Genomic DNA, 19,723 nt, shown 5'->3' with positions numbered 1-19,723 from the left:
GTTGGTCTGTTTTGAATGTTGTTTTGAAATTCCATGGCTGATAGCACCTCAAATCGAAGAGGGATCATCTGTGACAGGAACTCTTTTGTACATGAATCAATGGAAACGTGATAAATAAATGCCAGTGAGTTAAGGTTGGTCCATTTTTAGGCACCATACTTGCTGAAGACTCTTCACAAAGAAATTTCAAATGCTGGCAATTAAGAAAGCATGTCCTATCAAAGATGTCAAGCCTTTCAAACAATCTGGAATTCTGATTACATATTTACCCTTGAAGCTGTCGCTCTACTCAAATACTTTAACTTTTAATGAAGTGTTCACTCCTTTTGTGATGGCACTGGAGTGTAATCAAACATTACCACAAGCCAAGTCACACACTAGCAGTCTCGCCTTGTTTAAATATCTCAAATATCTTTGAGTAATTGTGTAACGATTTCTGGGCCTCTGGTTGCCCATATGGTCTGAACAGACTGTCTTTTGTGCAGCAGTTGTGCTCTTTCAGCAATAAGGAACTGAATCATCTCTGTTCCAGACTGCAGAGCATGAGAGGTGCTGCTTCAATTTTGGGGTGGTGCCCTACCTCCACTCTTGAAACAAAATCAACTCACATCTGGCTCCCAGAAATTGCTGTGTCTTCTAGGAGTCTTGCTTAAGTTTGTGAAACATACAAGAACAATGCAGCAGGCATGATGTGACATGTTTCGTGCCATAACTGTCCTTAGGATACAACGACATGACACGGGGATGACACAGCAAAGCCGTCACTGCAACTGCATGGACTTTTTCTGGACAGAGAACATTCTAGATGGTAGAATCAGATCATGTCAGACAGACAATGAGGACCAGTGAAAGGGTCTGGCCATCGGCAAGAATTCTTCTGTAATGGTTTCCAGGTGGTATGGGTGATGAGACAAGCAAAGGAGCTGTTGATTTTGCAATTAATGAAAACCAAGGAGGTTTTTCAGAGATTTGGCTTAGGAGCCAGAATCTAAACTTGGGTCACAGAATCTCACTAGTCATTCATGTTATCTGTCTCCTAGACAATTATCCCAGGGAAGGCCTGGAGTGCTATGTCTGGAGGAATGTGCCAGGCTTACTCTTAATGTATTATTTCTGAAATCTTAGCAACATGGTTGGGAATGGAATTGCCCCCAAACCAGTGGCCATGATAGAGTTCTTTGGTGGGACTAGCTCAAATGGGGATGTTGAGTCTGGGGGTGTTGGCCTCTCTGTTCCTGCCCAACTTCAGGTTTCTGAAGCTGTAAGAGGAAAACCATTTCACTGGTCATGAAGAGTGCTGAAGGTACAACAGTATGGAGACATGCATGACTTGTGAGTTCTGGGATGACTGGAATGTGACAGAAAAGAATTTACCTTTTGTGCCTGAGGGAGCTGAAAAATAAGGGATAAAAAAAGAAAGAAAGAAAGAAGTCATTATATAAGAAGTTAACGTTAACTATAAAACTTCATTAGGCTGCTCCAGAAAATTGAAAAACCAAAATGGGGAGGAAAACAGAGAAAACTAAAGCCAAGTCATTTCCCAAAATAAACCTATGGTACTGATTATTCCAACTGCTGTCTGAATCTGTGGTATCAACAGATAGTCTCTTAGTTTGCCAGCCCTTGGTTTGGGAATCACCATGCCCCAGGCAGTGTGGTAACCTCCTGTGCAGTTGGATCAAGGTTCTTCCGTACGGCAGGCCAAATAGCAGGATTCCACAAGCCAGTTCCTTCTTTCTGTTCTCCAGCACTTCTCAACTGGGTGGGCGGCAGGGGGCAACTGTCTGGAAATATCTTGGGTTGTCACCACTGGGGTCAGGGGAGAGGGGCACGTGCTATTTTCTGCTAGTGGGTAGAGGCCAGGGATGCTTTTAAACAACCTATAACACAGAGGAGAATCCCCAAAACAAAGAATTATCCAGCCCAAATGTCAATACCGCCAAAGTTGAGAAACCCTGCTGTACACAGAGGTGAGACTATGAGAAGGATGTTTTGTTGTTAAAGTCAGTTTTTCTTGTTTTGTAGCCCTTTAACTGCTCCCTTTACTGGTGGGTAAGGAAACAGGAGTGAGGATCTGCGCATTTGAAGTAAAACTGATGTTCTAAGAACAATGGTAAGGCAGCCAGTCCATCCATAAAATAAGACATAATAGCTTTCCCAATGGCACAGGCAAGGAGCTGAAATTATAGGTACATGGAAAAAGATGAACATTTACAAGGCATATTTGTCTATATTTCCACGGGAGACTACTAGGATGTAGTTTAATGCCACTGTATTTGTGATTGCCATTACACCACGCAGTGTTTTGAAAAGCATTTTTCAAATATAGAGTGGAATTAACATTATCCATGCATTCAATACCAAACTGAGGAATTAAATCATTATCCTGACTTACTTCTCATCCTAGAGACTATCATTTACCAAATGTGAACTTGTTATTAGGCATTGGGCTAAGAAGCCCTTTATTTGCTTTATCCCATTAAATCATAGCAACCCAAGGCTAGGTGCTCTTATTATTCCACATCACAGAAGAAAAAAAAATGTATCTCAGAGGTTAAGTAATCATACAATGTCTCATAAATAATAAACTGCAGAGCTGGGTTGCCTGACTTTAGAAATGCAGAAATTCAGTTCAGCTCACACACTAATAAAGGTCACAAACACTTGGGAACTGTGACTTTCAGGCTTTATACCCTGTTTCTTGAGTTTATAACATCAGAAATATTAGAAAATGCATAAAAACTAAACAGACAACCCATTCGACTGTTCTGTCTTTCCCAATCTTTCTACCCTGTGAAGAACGCTCTTCATTGGAACTAATACCAGAGCTTTCCTGAACCTGTCCTAAGCCCCTATCCCGCCAATCAGCACTGTATCTCAAATCTCTGAGATGTCTCCAGAATGGTCTGTTCCATGATGAGCAGAACCAACCCCTCCAACACTCAATTTCCAAGGGAACACAACCATGTCTTTTTCTGATTTTTTCCTCATAGCTGTGCCTGTGACTATTCAAAAAGGAAGCTCACTGAGTTCCTTCAGTGCCTCTCAAGAGCTCATCAAAAATGTATCAAGAGGTGAGAAACTGAACCTAAAATGAGGAGTCACTTAAAGAAAAGTTTTCTTGAATGTTAAACATCTTTTCACACACGGAAAAGAAACCTTGGAGACACAAACCTCATGGAATGATAAATGTATGTTTCCTTAGGAAAGCATTGCATTTATGCTCAATCACAACTTACGCTGTACGCAATGCACAGGAGGCCGTGTGGATGACAAATCTTTGATGAACTGTAAAATAAATACCAAAGTTAAGTCCTGCACAAATGGCCGGACTTCTCAGGCCTCTCTGAAAGGAGAGCTGCCCTTTCTCTTTCTTTCTGGAAGTTTCATCTTGGCCGAGCAGGAAACACCTCATTTTGACTCACTTGTTTAAGCACATGAGAAGAAATCTTGGGAAGGAAAATGAGAGACTAGGCCTTTGTGGTGATGTCCTCAGTTTAAGAATGCCCTCGAACTCTCCACAAAACATATATTTTCCTCAAGAAATAACTCATGAGAACAAAGAGCAGCTTTCCTACTGGAGCTTTTAAATAACATAAATTACAGCTTACAAGGCCCTAAACAGGTTGGACCTCTGTGAAAGAGCCTCAGGATAGGACACAACAAATTTAGACCCGATCATCGGCAGCCACAGACGCTACTGCTTGGGAATCGACTCTCCAGACCATCATTCACCAAGCATTCATGACCAGCACGTGGAGCCCTGGATGGAGAGCCAGACCAGCTGGACTCTGGGCCCACCTTGGCCTCCAGCTGGAGTCCTAAGGCAAGTGCCTTCCTGCCTTTGACTAGCGTGTTCATCTGTACAAGGGATGGTGGAGGGATGGCTGGGGAAGGAGCCAGTTCTTGGATAATCATGAGGTCTTGCCGTGAGATCCAACTCTGAATGATTAGTAATGGCTGTCTGGAGGGCCGCCTTGAGAAGGATTCTGAAGCTATATCTGAGCTTATCTGGAAACAATGTCATAACCAATTAGCAATATTTGCTGTGGGCTGAGAAATAAAGAGTGGCAAATACTTTGTTGGGATTGATGATCTCTAATGGCCTTATCGCAATTTTTCTTTGTAGTTCTGAGCATATCGATAATCACTTGTATATTTGTTTGATGTTTCTTTCCTCTGCTGATCAAAAGCTCCATTAGGGCTGTATGTATATATTTAAAATTCTGTAACCTGTGACCACGCCAAGTTGATGTCAAAGTAAGATAATGGGGGTATCTGCCTTGAATCCTCACCAACCCCTCCTACCCTCCCCCCTACCCATGTTGTAACCCAAGCTGATTGCTTTCAAGAGAAAAGAACTGTCTCTACCAAAAGGATAGATATAAAACTTTCGGGTTCCCATATGCCTGATACAGACTTGAGGATATGTGCGGGTTGTCTCACTGACCAATGGATATGCATAAAACCCGCCTGTGAAGATCCCATCATCACCGGACCAAGGCGAGACAACTTCTCGTCCTCTCCGCACTCTTTCCTCACCACCTTGTCAGGCACTGTCAGCCAGGCTCCACCTCTCTGGCTCTATTTTCTCACTTACTTCATGAGGGGGCTGGACCAGGCAGCTTCAGGTTTCTTCCAGGCCAAACACCCCTAGACAACATGATTCTCTACCCAACTGTATGTGTCTTGTGTCATTTTTTTGAAAAGGAAAGGTAAAGAAAGAAGGAATTTTTTTTTTGGAGAAAGAGTAAAAAAAGAAAGAAGTTGTAGTATACTTCAGGCTTGCACATTCCTTGGGAAAAGCTGGGTACAGGATACACTCGTGTGGTCCTTAGCACTTGAACATGGAAAGGCTGAGAATTAGAGCCATTCAGGGGAGGATGAGGGAGAAAGTGATGATGAAGAAGGTGACATCTGTTTACCCACGTTAGCTCTTTTGGTCCTCACAGTGGCTCTTTGGGTTAGATATCGCTATTGTCCCCAGTTCACAGATAAAGAAATAGATAATGCTTAGAATGATTATCCAGCCAGAAAATGGTCAAGTTCGGGGTTGAAGTCAAGTCTCTCTATAGCTCCCAGCCCTGCTCCAACCATGAGGCTCACAGCATGACTTTTCATGCAGACCAAGCAGTACTAGCACCAACACAAGTTCCTGAAGAATTTGTGAACCTAACAAGTCATTCCATCTGGGTGTAGCCCATGGAGAAAAGGGGGATGAGAAATCCTGGCACCAACTTTTAGAGGGGAGTTTGGGGGAAGACAGAGAATTCAGCCCACCAAGTTTCTTAGCATGTGATGTCTGGCGTAAGTAACATAACTATTTAGCACGCCCTCTCCTACAGGACATCTACCCTTGCTCTTCCCGTACCTGGGAACTCTTCTGCACATCCCTGATCTAGTACACACTTACTGCTCTGGCCACTTTCTCCAAGCAGCCTTGTTTGACCTTTTGTATCATATGTGTCCATCATATGCCCTCAATGCCATATACCTCTTATTTATATAGCATAGTCACTGCCAGTTCCCTCCCATTAGCCATCTGCCCTTCTTTTTTTGGTAACGGAAACCAAACTTTCAGCCAGACTCAGATAAATGACCATATTAGAGTTAGGTATGGCCAAGTGATTCACTTGTGGTCAAGGAGATGTACATGTATGTGATTTTTCCAGATAGTGTTCTCAGGAGTACTTTCTCTGTTCTGCTGCCTAGAAAGCAGATGTGATGGCTGGAGCCTTAGCAGTCATTGTGGACACTGAGGTGATCTGGAAGATGGAAGCCACATACTAGGATGTTGGAGTCAGCAGTAATGACAGGTGATCATAAAAGCAAACTCTCCCAATGTGCCACCCACCATTCTAAGCGCTTTACCTATATTAACTTATTGAAAACTCACAGAAACCTTATTAGATAAGTCCTATTATCATCCTAACTCTGCAGTGATGAAACTACAAGGGAGGCCAGTGGGGAGGTGGGGAGGCTATTGCACTATCTGGGTAAGAGCCAATGGAGAACTGGACCAGGTGCTGGTGGTGGAGGTGGCAGGCAGTGGTCTCACCTGAGACAGATTTGAAGGTAGAGATGAAGGACTGGATGATGGCATGAGAAAAGCAGAGAAATTAAGAATGCTTCCGAGGATTTTGGCTTGAGTAAATGCAAACACAGAGCTGCCATTTACTGAGAAGGGGACGACTATAAAAGAAGCATGATACCCAGAGTTGGAAGAAAGATACCCAGAGTTCAGTTTTGTGTACAACTGACCAAAATTTAAGCAGTCTCTTCGACATGCAAGGGGAGATGGAGGGTAGGCAGCTGGATGTGTGAAGCTTGTGCTCAAGGAGGGTACTGAGCTTGGTCACTGTCAGCACAGGCAAGGTCACCAAGGGAGAGTGCACCGAATTTGAGTCTGGGGACTGAAGCCTGAGGCATGCCGTCACTCAGAGGCCTGCCTGATGAGGTGGATTTGGCAGAAGAACCTGAGAAGAAGCAGCAGATGAGGGAGAAGGAAATCCGAGTGAGCTCTGAGACCCTGATGCTAAGTAAAAGAGGTGTTTTGAAAGAGACAGTACCTGCCCCACCAAACGGAAGGCAATGTTTTTGTTTTTAGTTCCCTTGTTTACTTTGTTACTATCGTAGAGTTTCACACAGAGCCATGAGGGTGACAGAGGGGACATCCATCACTCCAGCTCAACACAGTTTCAGAGCTGAATGGACTCTCAAAAATAAAACTCCCATTAAAGATCTATTGATCAAAACAACACATTTCACATTGAAATATGTAAAGACCAAATGGGAAACAAAGTCTTTTCCTGCCAACTGTGTAAAACAAAAAAGCCTGGCCTACATATGTTTATTGCATTTGTAAAACTGGCTCTTTGCCTTGAGCCTTATGAATGAGCGATAAATCCCTGCTTGCTGCAAAGGTTCCTTGTGTTCATTCTTTTTCCTTATGGATGCATGAATTTATAATCTTCCATTCTTCTTCATTAAGCAATGTGGATAGAGACCCCGACTCCTCCATATAACAGAGGAAATTCTATTAACTGGCTTCAACTCCAAAACCTTCAAGCCAAGCAGGGAAAAATCTTTGATGAGCTAAGATTCGGCAGTGTAGGTTCTGTCGCAGATTTACTCACTTCTTCCACCCTTTTTTTTCCACCCTAGACCAGGCCACCATCATTGCTCAACTGATCTCCCCAGTTTTACTGCTGCCCCTCTAGTCCTTTCTCTATTCCACATCCAGAATGATCTACAAGCATAAATCAGATACTTTGCTGGCCCTTCTCACTAAGCCTTGCTCACCTCAAAGCCTTTGCGGGGCTATTTCCTCTGGCTTGCAGAGGCTCTGCCCTCCCCACTGGTCAGCTCTCTGACTGCCCCCTTCCTCACTGCCTCTGCACATTCATCAGATGTCAGCTTAGGCTCTGAGAGGGATCCCTATCTTCACTCCCAAGTTTCTATGACTTCATGTTGTTTATTCCTGTATTAGTATTTTTTACATTCTGTAACTTTCTTGGTTACTTTTTTTTTTTACTATGTGTCCACGTTAAAAACTCAAGATCCATTCAGGGGTCAGATCTGTCTTAGTCATTGTTAGATCATGAGAGCCTACATCTGTGCCTGATTCATGATAAGAATTCAGTAGATGTTGGATGGATAGATGGGCGGATGGATGGATGAGTGGACGGATGGACGGATGCACACAGGAAGAGCAGGTGGGAGGAAGTGAGGGAAGGAAGTAAAAGAAAGAAAAGAGAAAGAAGAGGGAGGAAGGGAAGGAAAAGGAAAAAAAGAAAAGGAGAGGAAAGAGAGAAGGGAGGGAAGAAACAAAGGGAGAAGAAGGAATGTAGGAAGGTGGGAAGGCCTTCGAATCAGGTTGACCAGATTTCAAATCGCAGCTCTACCAAATAGTATTCTGAATAACAATATATTATCTTTGAGCTCCAGATTTCTCATCTAAAAAATGTAGTAATGACACTGGCTCATGGGATTAACATGAGGATTAAATAAGATAATACATTTCCAGTCCCTATAAAAGCAGCTGGCCCATAATAGTTGCTGTTTTTAATCCCTGAACTTGTAACCTCCAAGGTTTTCAGGGTTGGGCTCCCAGCTGATGATGTGTGAGAAGTTATTTCATAACCAATTGCCTCTTGGTCCACAGATGACACCATGGACCTAGAGTCAGAATCTCTCTTTCAGAGCCATGTTTTTCTGAGGTGAGAACAGGTACATGCTGATCTTCCCTACATCTCTTTCCGGGTTCCCCAGTGACAGAGGAAAACATTTATTTTGGATATAGCATGTGGCCTCACAATTACACAGAGCCATGTGCATCCATGTGAGACTGAATTTGGGGTGCTGTCTAATTAGCCCTGGGCTCTACTGACCTGAGTAAATAAGCTGTTTATGGGTTAGGAAGAAAGTGAAAATCTAAAACTGGGTTGGCTGCACAAACTCTAAGAAAAATCTATCAGTTCTTAAAAATAAAAGCCTCATAAGCAAAAGAGCATGTTTCTTATTTATCTACACAACCCATTATGAAGAAGCAGTGAGGCCCAAAAGGAGTATGTTATGGGGCACGTGACTCTTACAGTGGATATGTATCTCTTAACTCTCCACCACCCAGCCCCTTTCTTTCAGTAGTAGTCCCCATGGTCTGGGAAGGGTTCTACTGCAAGTTCCACGATGTGGACAATAGCCAGATCAAAGCCAGTGATGTCACCACTTTGCCCTGGTCACAGCAACTGACTCAGGGATGGAGATGTGACCTAATCTAGTCTAATAAGGATTTTTACACAAGAAACCAAAAGTACACACCTCTTCCTCTTCTCTCCTTTCATGTCTCAACTAGAACCCAAGAGGATGTACTGCTCAGGATGGACCATCCCATGGGACCTTACCGTGAAGCCAGCATGACAGAAGACAGGGCATAGAGGCTAAGAGAACTCAGTATCAAAGGCATCATTCTAGCCCCAGATCCATTTATGCAACTTAGATTCTAGCGGCTTCCGGGTTAGTACGAACCACTGGGGCAACCTAAATGAACTAAGGTTTTTTTTTTTTTTTTTTTCTCATCTCTCCCATAGTTTCAGCTGGTGATCTCTAGGCACACATTAAGGCTGCACATGACTAGATTTTACTTGTACAAATCAAAAGATTCATCAAAGTATTTCTGAAATTGTCTGCTCAGCTTAAAAAATACCCAAGAATAATTTCCTCAAAAGATCTCCAATGCTATGTGTGAAATTTCCTTATAAGCACAGGGAGCATCATATCTCTCCAAAGTCTAGGCAATATTCCAGTCCTTGTGATAACAATGTCAGGCGACAGAAGGGTGTCCCTCTGTGGAATCTAGCTCTGACCATCTACTCTCGTTTTCCTTTAAATTCTTGTCTATAGTTCCGGTACTATCTTATCTAACCATATGTGATTTATCAACATCTAGTTTGGGGGGGTACAATGGAGACTTCTCTTTCTAACAGTATGCTAAAAAGGAAAAGATGGACAGAAAGACCTCTTCTCCAATGCACAAGTTTCTAAGTGTTTATTTTTAAAAATTATACAAGTAATTCATGTTTCTTACAGAAAATTAGATGTTAAAGAGAAACAAAAATAGAACATTTAAAACCACTTATGATGTAGTGGTTAAGAGATTGGCTGCTAAAAGGCTGGCAATTCTAATCCACCAGCCACTCTTTGGAAATCCTCTGGGGCAGGCCTACTCTGTCCTATAGGGGCTCCATACTCAGAATCAGCTCGACAGCAACGGGTTCCGTTTTGTTGCTGTGATGCTAACAGCCATCGTCGATCTCAGTTAACACCATGTTAGATCACTACGCTGTTGTTGCTAGGTGCTGTCCAATCGGTTCTGATTCATAGTGACCCCATGTGCAACAGAACAAAACACTTGCCAGTCCTGTGCCATGACCACAGTCATTGTTATATTTGAGCCCATTGTTGCAGCCACTGCGTCAATCCATCTTGTTGAGGGTCTTCCTCTTTTTCATTGACCCTCTACTTTACCAAGCATGATTTCCTTTTCTGGGGACTGATCTCTCCTGACAACATGTCTGAAGTATGTAAGATGTAGTCTTGCCATCCTTGGTTCTAAGAAGCATTCTGGTTGTATTTCTTCCAAAACAGATTTGTTCGTTCTTTTGGCCGTCCATGGTATATTCAATATTCTTCGCCAACACCACAATTCAAAGGCGTCAGTTCTTCTTCTGTCTTCCTTATTCATTGTCCAGCTTTCACAAGCATATGATGTGATTGAAAATACCATGGCTTGGGTCAGGTGCACCTTAGACTTCAAGGTGACATCTTTGCTTTTCAACACTTTAAAGAGGTCTTCTGCAGCAGACTTGCCCAATGCAATGCATCTTTTGATTTCTTGACTGCTGCTTCCATGAGTGTTGACTGTAGACTCAAGTAAAGTGAAATCCTTGAAAACTTCAATCTTTTCTCCATCTATCACGATGTTGCTTATTGGTCCAGTTGTGAGGATTTTTGTTTTCTTTATGTTGAGGTGCAATCCATACTGAAGGCTGTGGTCTTTGATCTTCATTGGTAAGTGCTTCAAGTCCTCTTCACTTTCAGCAAGCAAGGCTGTGTCATCTACACATATCACAGGGTGTTAATGAGTCTTCCTTCATATAGTCCAGCTTCTCAGTTTATTTCCTCAGCATACAGATTGAATAGGCATGGTGAAAGGATACAACACTGGCGCACACCTTTCCTGACTTTAAACCATGCAGTATCCCCTTGTTCTGTCCAAACAACTGCCTCTTGACTATGTACAGGTTCTTCATGAGTACAATTAAGTGTCCCGGAATTCCCATTCTTGGCAATGTTATCCATAATTTGTTACGATCCACACAGGTGAATGACTTTGCACAGTCAATAAAACACAGGTAAACATCTTTCTGGTATTCTCTGCTTTCAGCCAGGATCCATCTGACATCAGCAATGATATCCCTGGTTCCACGTCCTCTTCTGAATCCGGCCTGAATTTCTGGCAGTTGTCTGTCAATATACTGCTGCAGCTGCTTTTGAATGATCTTCAGCAAAATTTTACTTGCACATGATATTAATAATATTGTTCAACAATATTCACATTCTGTTGGATCCCCTTTCTTGGGAGCAGGCATAAATATGGATCTCTTCCAGCTGGTTGGCCAGGTAGCTGTCTACTTTGTAGACTATATAGTATTCTATTATTTGAATATATGATAAATTACTTACATAATTCTTTATTGTTAGCTATCTAGGCTGTTTTCATTTTGCCATTAACATAAATAACACTGTAATAAATACCCTTACAGTCAAATTGTTGCACACACTGTCAACTTTTCAGGAAGTTCAACTGTTGGTCAAAAGGCATGTGCATTATTTAAGTTCAAATTGCTCTCAATAAAAGTTCTCATAATTTGCATGCTGACCAGGATTCACTCTTTCTGATGTCCATTTCACCATCCCCAAGACAATATGATGCACACGATTAAAAAAAAAAAAACAAAAAAAAAAACCTTCCAGTATTTTTAAAATACAGATTGTATGTATGAACCTTACCTGTGGTTCAGATTAGTTAAAGACAGAGAGGACATTCAACTTCAAATTTTCTGACTGGCCAATTGGCTAGCTACATTGCAAGTCTACAGAGAACACCACACTACTCACTGTAGACTAGCCCAACCAGGTAGTTTAGCAGAAAAGAGGTGGTTAGACTTTTGTTAAAACTTCACTTTACAGGAAAGAATTGGTCTTTTTGTTCTGTCGGTAGAGTGCTGCCTAGACGAAAGGCAAACCTGCATAAATTATTCACATGATGGAAGACATGTTTTGGGATGCTGGAAAATGTGGATTATTAATGGACAGACCAGAACAATTCTCACATTACATATTGCTAAGGACTATCAGCTGGGGGAAAGCCCTAGGCATTTCGCTTGTTACAATATTCTGAAAATTCTCACAATAAGAAGTCATTTCTCATCAGGCTTGAACTCTGCATTGTACTGGGAAAATACGTTTCTAATTAAAACTGTCATTCTTCAGTCTTATTTCGGGTAGTTATCCTATTGAAAAACTATCTGAACTGGAGTTCTGGCGATGTTGGTTCCCTGTGAGAACACGAGTTAGTAGAACGAAAAAGAAATCTGGCAAAGACCTGATAAAACCATAGCCATGAAGTGTTTATATTTCCTGCTTGAAAATTGTATTGGTCTACATAGTAGTCCAAGGGCTAATAGGCAAGAAGACAGTAGTCTAAGGCAGGAGTATAGATGAAGAAGGAGCTTATAGGGAAGAAAGTTCTGTTCCGCAAGATTCATTTTGGAAAACATCCTAACAGGATGCAAACCCACCCAGCTTTCTCCTGAACTCCCACCCTACCAATGTTACTTTTCAACATTGTGACTGCTTCCAGTTGGATACTCTAAGCTGCTGGTTTTAATTAAGACTTAATTTGCAAAAAATGTTTCATAATTTATGCATGTCATGTAATTCCTCTGAGACTGTGAACTTGGAGCCAGCTCAGGGCCATATAAGGAGACATTGTGCCGAGACAGTTGGGGGAGGAAAGGGATGTAGAAAGGGAAGTACCAACTGGGACACAACAGAGGAAGGCACTGATACCTTCAGCCTCCAGTCACCTGGATCTGCAGCCACCTGGGACAGACATGAGCCTTGTTGTTGGAAAGCAAAGAGCCCATCCGGCACTTCATAGACTGAGAGAACCAGAAGGGTCAACAATGACCAGAATAGCCTTCCAAGGGAAGCCTCACCGGGGAGATGGTGAGCCAGAGAACTTGAAACCTTCCAAAACAGATGAATGGGTTCCCACCCTCCCCACAAAAGGACACATAAAAAACCTCAGAGGAAAATTAATGAAAACTCAAGAGTCTGCAATGAAGCCATTACTTCACTCAACAGATGTCTTCAAGAGGGAATTTTCAGTGACCTGCCAAACTGTTGAACCACAAAGAAATCTGTGTAGCAACTTAACTAGAAACACTGGGCCCCTAAGAAAGACGACCAGAAAGACCCTCCCCAACACATACTTTGTTAACTATAAAGTGAATCAATCTACAGTCACCCTCCATGCCTGCAGTAGAAAGAATATATAGACAGTATCTGTCATGGAAAAAAATCAAAGAGGGTGGAAATGAAGGTAAACATGTACTCTGAATACTCATGGAGGATGTGGCACAATTTCAGTGCTATATCTTTTAGCAGCCAACCTGGTAAGTTATACATTTCACAGTGTCCATAATATAAAAACAAACTATTATCTTGAGACAAATATAATTACAGGCATTTCTGCTATGATGTGATACATATAAAATCCTCATATTCTGTAAAATTGTACACTAAAAATCACAGAGCTTATGGGAAAAATAAGGGTTTGAGCCATAGCAACATCAAACCAGAGCACTAAACAAAAACAGCAGGGATAATGGCAGTTCAGTGGTAGAAATCTCACCTTCTATGCAGGAGACTTGAGTTTGTTTTTTTCCTGGCCAATGTACCTCATGAGCAGCTATCACCTGCTTGTTTGTGGAGGCTTCAGTGTTGCTATGAAGCTGAAAAGGTTTCAGCAGAGATTCCAGGCTTGGACAGAGTAGGAAGAAAGGCCTGGTGATCTTCTTAGGAAAATCAGTCAATGAAAACCCTGTGGACCACAGTATCTGATTTGTAACCCATCATGCAGATGGCTCAGGACCAGATAGTGTTTCACTCCATTGTGCATGGGGTCACCATGAGTCAGGGGCTGGCTGGACAGTAGCTGACAACAAACCCTAGTAAAATATTAGCACAATGAAAAAGTCAAGTTCTTATTTAAAAAAAAAATTACTTTATCATTTAATAAAAGGAGATGATATCTTTAGGGCAGGAGGTGTAAGGAAGAGATGAGGCTACTGAGTCATGGAGACATAGGCAAAAAGCTTAGAGACTGGAGTAAACCAGGCAGGAAGCCCTTCCAAGACAGAACTGTAGCCACGTGGAGCCAAGAAGAAAAGCATTACATGAACAACCCTCACGTGCAGCGCTGCACTTCTCTTCAACCTTCTGTTCTCTGCTTTTACCTACTACTCTTCCTTAGTGGTGCAGAGCTTGAGCAGGCTGGGGCAATGTCATATGAGCCAATGAGATTCCATCATATAGATACATCATACTCTATTTACCAACTGCATATGAGCTAACTCTCACATTACAGAAATACCTGCCACAGTGGAAGAGACAATATTCTTATTACTAAAGCCTGACAGAATTTCTCACAGAAAATGACACTACAGAAGATACTGGATAATACCTTCGGCATTTTTGGAAGCCATAACAAAGAGGTACAGAGATTTGTGTCTTTTAATACAAGAAATGTAAGGCTCAAAAAGAAGCTAAGCTATGCATTTTGACGAACAGATAACACTTGAAAACTTTACAATACTCATAGTAGCTGAAGTAAACGATATTTTAAGTGTCACACTTCATGGGATTTTCAAGGTTAGGGGGTATCTTTTAAATGTGGGGGATCTTCCAGGATGAAATAGGATCTTAGAAAGCAGATCTCCTTCCATATTTCTCAGGAAATCCCCTGAAATCCATGTCTGGTTCCTTATTTGGGTTATGCATTTTTACTTAACAACAATAGAGCTTCCCTTCTGTATGACAATATTTTAGCTTGCAAACAACTTTTCACATATAACAGCTCTGAGGAGAACACTGCATAGATATCATAACGTTTATGAGTGCTTTGGGTTTTAATGGGATCTCCGAGATAATTACAAAAAGGTGTGCAAAATTCCGGAACTCAACTTTAGGAGGAATTACAAACTCAAGGAACCCCATGATAAAATATAAATATAAAGTGAATTTTATATTTTATGTTCTTTGCTTTGTTATGTTGCAAGTTAAAAAATTAAATAAGAATTGCTAAAGGAAAATGGCTCCAGAAAATAAGAGGGCATAAAAAAGCCATATAATATTGCCATGTTTTCCAACAACTTTAAATGGCTGCACTTGGATTTTACTGGTGAATTTGAAGTCTCTGAAAACAGTGGGTTTGGGTAGAAATGCTTCCCTGGAGATGGTTAATCACAGTGAGCACGGGGTCCCACCACCATCCTCTGACACTGCACAACAGAGTTGGCTTTCGCGCACTCTGGGTGGACACCAGGCTCACCGCTGTGGTCTTCCACCTCCTTGAGTATAGGGCTACTGTTAGAACATTCCTACACAGAGAGAGAAATCCAGGTGAACACTGTTCCAGTAGATCATAAAACCCAAAACCTGTTGCCATAGAGTCAATTTCAACTCATAGCGACCCTATAGGAAAGGGTAAAACTATCCCATGGGGTTTCTAAGGAGCAGCTGGTGGATTTGAACTGCCGACCTTTTGGTTAGCAGCCATAGCTCTTAATCACTGTGCCACTGGGGCTCTGGTAAATCATAAGCCAGGAGGAAAAAGGCATCGCTATGTCTCCTGTTTCTCTACAACTTCCCCTGGAAACAACGTGATGCCGCTCCAGCTCATTTCAGTGTAAACTATACCAGTGCCTGCCTTGAGGACAGAGTGGCTCATTTAGCAAATCTCAAGAGGTCAGATGACAACGGTCCATCTCTTTAAGGTAACTTGAAGATGATCTTAAAGAATCATAGAAGGAGGAGTACTTCCAGAAGAACAGCATCTCTGCTGCTCTAAAAAGAACTGATGAGTTGATGCTTTCACTGAGCTTCCTGAGTAGCAATGATCACTATATCTCTATCTCCAATCTCAAACAACCAACTTGGTCTTTCCATTCCCTTCCTTGTATGGAAAACTTAACAAGCTGTTAATAAAATCAAGCAGTTCTATCTCTCTTTCAACCATCAAGGCTGTATCTCAAAGAAGTGAACACATAAAAGACCAGACAGATGAGGGTAGATGTGTCAACTGTGAGTAAGAGATGATCCATGTCCATGTTCTCAACTAGGGAATCCTTCAGGAAACTTCCCAACTCTGATTCTAGTCTATGTAAAGTTATTTTCTATGAAAACTCTGTGAACATTTCCTTCTCTTATATACAGTTTTTACCTCGGCCAATCCAAAAACATACTTTATATTCACCTAGACAAAGAAAGAACTGCTAAAGCCATGTGTTGAATGATATTAGTTCATTTCGTGCACCTAAGCACTTTAAAGTCAAGGATGGATCATATTTACTAACAATAAGAGCTCATATGTGCTGAGCGCTTACTCTAAGCCAGGCGTTGGTCTAAGGGCACTGCATGCATCTGCATGAGAAATTCTTATGACAGCCCCAGAGGTCTAGTACAATCATACACACTCCACTGATGGAAACTTTTTTACTAACTGCAAAGCCTACTTTCTGACAAAATAGGATAACCCAGATTATAGCCTTGAAAACCCTACAGAGCACAGTGCTACTCTGCATGCACGGAGTCAGCATGAGTTGAAATCAACTCGAAGGCAACCGACAACAACAACAAGGATAAACAAGCCAAATAAAGCCATTGGTCTTTTTCTACAAACTTGGAATAACCTATTAACGGATATTATGGGAATACGAAGTAAAATTAAAAAACAAAATGGTCTGCTTGCCAGTACATTAGAAAAGAGCATTGTCTGCTACTTAAGCATGCCAAACATACTGATTGCTACACTACTTTGAGTTTATTTTGGTGGTGTCTACAGAGGAGAGGTTCTGTTAATACGCTAGTTCTACTGATTCTCTCAACTACACTTTCTTTTCTACCTCCACCCCCACCACCAGATCTGAGGGTTGGCAATCCTTAAGCATACTTTGCCAAACACACATCGCTATAATTTTGAAGTCCCTGTGTATTTTCAGTGGAATTTTTCTTATGGTCTTGATTAATTTACAATTGATCATAAAACACAGGAACTCTTATTAAATATCTTTATTTTCTAATGTCCTTTTGTACTCTACAGTACTTTTTTTTCTCTTTGTTAAGAAAGCCAGGTTGGCAGGGCCAAGATGGCGGACTAGGTGGACGCTACCTCGGATCCCTCCTGCAACAAAGACTCGGAAAAACAAGTGAATCGATCACATACATAACAATCTACAAACCCTGAACAACAAACACAGATTTAGAGACGTAAAATGAACAAATACAGGGAGGCAGCAATTGTTTTCGGAGCCTGGAGCCAGTGTCCCAGTCAGGTAACTGGGACCCGATTGGCGCCTGATTTAGGGCAGGGCCAAGGGGAGCTGACGGCGCAAACAAGGGGCGCAGCCCTATCCCCCTGAACTCACCCCGGGAGGGGGCCCAGCCGGTCTGCGCGGGCGGTGTGGCAATGCAGCCGGTGGGAGAAGTCCCCGGGAGGCAGTGACTGGTCTTGGAGCTGGGAGAACAGTGTCCCAGCTGAGGAATCTTGCCGCCGGGCTTTTGACTGGGCGCTGTCACGGCACCAGCATGGGGAGCAACTCCACTCCCCTGAACTAACCCCGGGAGGGGGCCCAGCCAGTCCGCGAGAGCGGCGCGGCGACGCGGCTGGCGGGACGAGAAGTCCCCGGAAGGCAGCGACTGAATTTGGAGTCGGGAGTGCACCGTCCCAGCAGGGGAACCTTGACGCTGGGCGTGGGACTGGCAGCGGAGGATCTGACCGCGGCTTCAGTGGGCCAGATCACCGGGGGCAATCTCCACACAGCCAGCACACATAGGCGACACGCCCCTCGGGAATCTCAGATAAAATAGTCATTCCAAGCAAGAAAAGCAACTCTGGCTATATTCTGAGGTGCTACTCTCCTATCTCTCTGATCCCTCCCCCACCCTCCCCAGGCTGCTTCATTAACATTGGACTTTCCTGAGCCAGAGGGAGAACGGCTCCGGCTCCGTGGCGGCTTTGCTTCCCCCCGCCCCTTTTTTTTTTCTTTTGGTCTTTTCCTAACCCACTCTTCCGGCCTGAGAGAAGGAACCACAAAAAACCCAGGGACCAAAAATCCACCCCTAATTGGACTAAAAACACAGAACCAGCTACAGCCAAGCATATATGATCCAAATTTCAGACTTTCATCCTTACAGGGAACAAGGTGGTGGTTATAATCCAAAGGCAGTTCTGATAGGGATCTGACTGCATTTTTTTTTAGCGGATTTTCTGGAAAAACTAGTTTCCCAGTGATGGCTCAGAGATAGCAGTCCATATCAAACCACATAAAGAAGCAGACCATGACAGCTTCTACAACCCCCCAAACAAAAGAATCAAAATCTTTCCCAAATGAAGATACAATCCTGGAATTATCAGATACAGATTATGAAAAACTAATTTACAGAATGCTTCAAGACATCAGAAACGAAATAAGGCAAACTGCAGAAAAAGCCAAGGAACACACTGATAAAACAGTTGAAGAACTCAAATAGATTATTCAAGAACATAGTGGAAAAATTAATAAGTTGCAAGAATCCATAGAGAGACAGCATGTAGAAATTCAAAACATTAACAATAAAATTACAGAATTAGACAACACAATAGGAAGTCAGAGGAGCAGACTCGAGCAATTAGAATGCAGACTGGGACATCTGGAGGACCAGGGAATTAACACCAACATAGCTGAAAAAAAATCAGATAAAAGAATTTAAAAAAATGAAGAAACCCTAAGAATCATGTGGGACTCTATCAAGAAGGATAACTTGCGTGTGACTGGAGCCCCAGAACAGGGAGGGGGGACAGAAAACACAGAGAAAATAGTTGAAGATCTCCTGACAGAAAACTTCCCTGACATAATGAAAGACGAAAGGATATCTATCCAAGATGCTCATCGAACCCCATTTAAGATTGATCCAAAAAGAAAAACTCCAAGACATATTACCATCAAACTCGCCAAAACCAAAGATAAACAGAAAATTTTAAAAGCAGCCAGGGAGAAAAGAAAGGTTTCCTTCAAGGGAGAATCAATAAGAATAAGTTCATACTACTCAGCAGAAACCATGCAGGCAAGAAGGGAATGGGATGACATATACAGAGCACTGAAGGAGAAAAACTGCCAGCCAAGGATCATATATCCAGCAAAACTCTCTCTCAAATAGGAAGGCGAAATTAAGATATTTACAGATAAACACAAGTTTAGAGAATTTGGAAAAACCAAACCAAAGCTACAAGAAATACTAAAGGGTATTGTTTGGTCAGAAAACCAATAATATCAGATACCAGCACAACACAAGGTCACAAAACAGAACATCCTGATATCAACTCAAACAGGGAAATCACAAAAACAAATTAAGATTAATTAAAAAAAAAATGCTCGTAACAGGGAATCACTGAAGTCAATATGTAAAAGATCACAATAATCAAAAAGAGGGACTAAATACAGGAGGCATAGAACTGCCATATGGAGAGTGATACAAGGCGATATAGAACAATACAAGTTAGGTTTTTACTTAGAAAAATAGGGGTAAATAATAAGGTAACCACAAAGAGGTATAACAACTCCATAACTCAAGATAAAAGCCAAGAAAAACGTAACAACTCAACAAACATAAAGTCAAACACTACGAAAATGAGGATCTCAGAATTTACTAAGAAAAACGTCTCAGCACAAAAAAGTATGCAGAAAAATGAAATTGTCAACAACACACATAAAAAGGCATCAAAATGACAACACTAAACACTTATTTATCTATAATTACGCTGAATGTAAATGGACTAAATGCACCAATAAAGAGACAGAGAGTCTCGGACTGGATAAAGAAACATGATCCGTCTATA

General features: G+C 42.0%; 1 protein-coding gene across 4 annotated transcripts in view; it reads right to left on the bottom strand.

Annotated features, from left to right (window-relative positions):
- CACNA2D3 (calcium voltage-gated channel auxiliary subunit alpha2delta 3) overlaps positions 1 to 19,723 on the bottom strand; it is a 1,053,043-nt gene that overhangs the window by 278,677 nt on the left and 754,643 nt on the right. For 3 of the 4 annotated variants that reach the window (XM_049863210.1, XM_049863213.1, XM_049863214.1), the window contains exon 14: positions 1,375 to 1,392. The exons of the other annotated variant lie outside the window; for it this stretch is intronic. In XM_049863210.1, the coding sequence (XP_049719167.1) occupies positions 1,375 to 1,392 (18 nt within the window). The remainder of the gene's footprint in view (positions 1 to 1,374; positions 1,393 to 19,723) is intronic. 4 annotated transcript variants of the gene reach the window in all.

This window comes from Elephas maximus, chromosome 20 (genome assembly GCF_024166365.1).
Source record: "Elephas maximus indicus isolate mEleMax1 chromosome 20, mEleMax1 primary haplotype, whole genome shotgun sequence".
Lineage (NCBI taxonomy): Eukaryota > Metazoa > Chordata > Mammalia > Proboscidea > Elephantidae > Elephas > Elephas maximus.
This window is presented reverse-complemented; position numbering and strand designations above follow the sequence as displayed.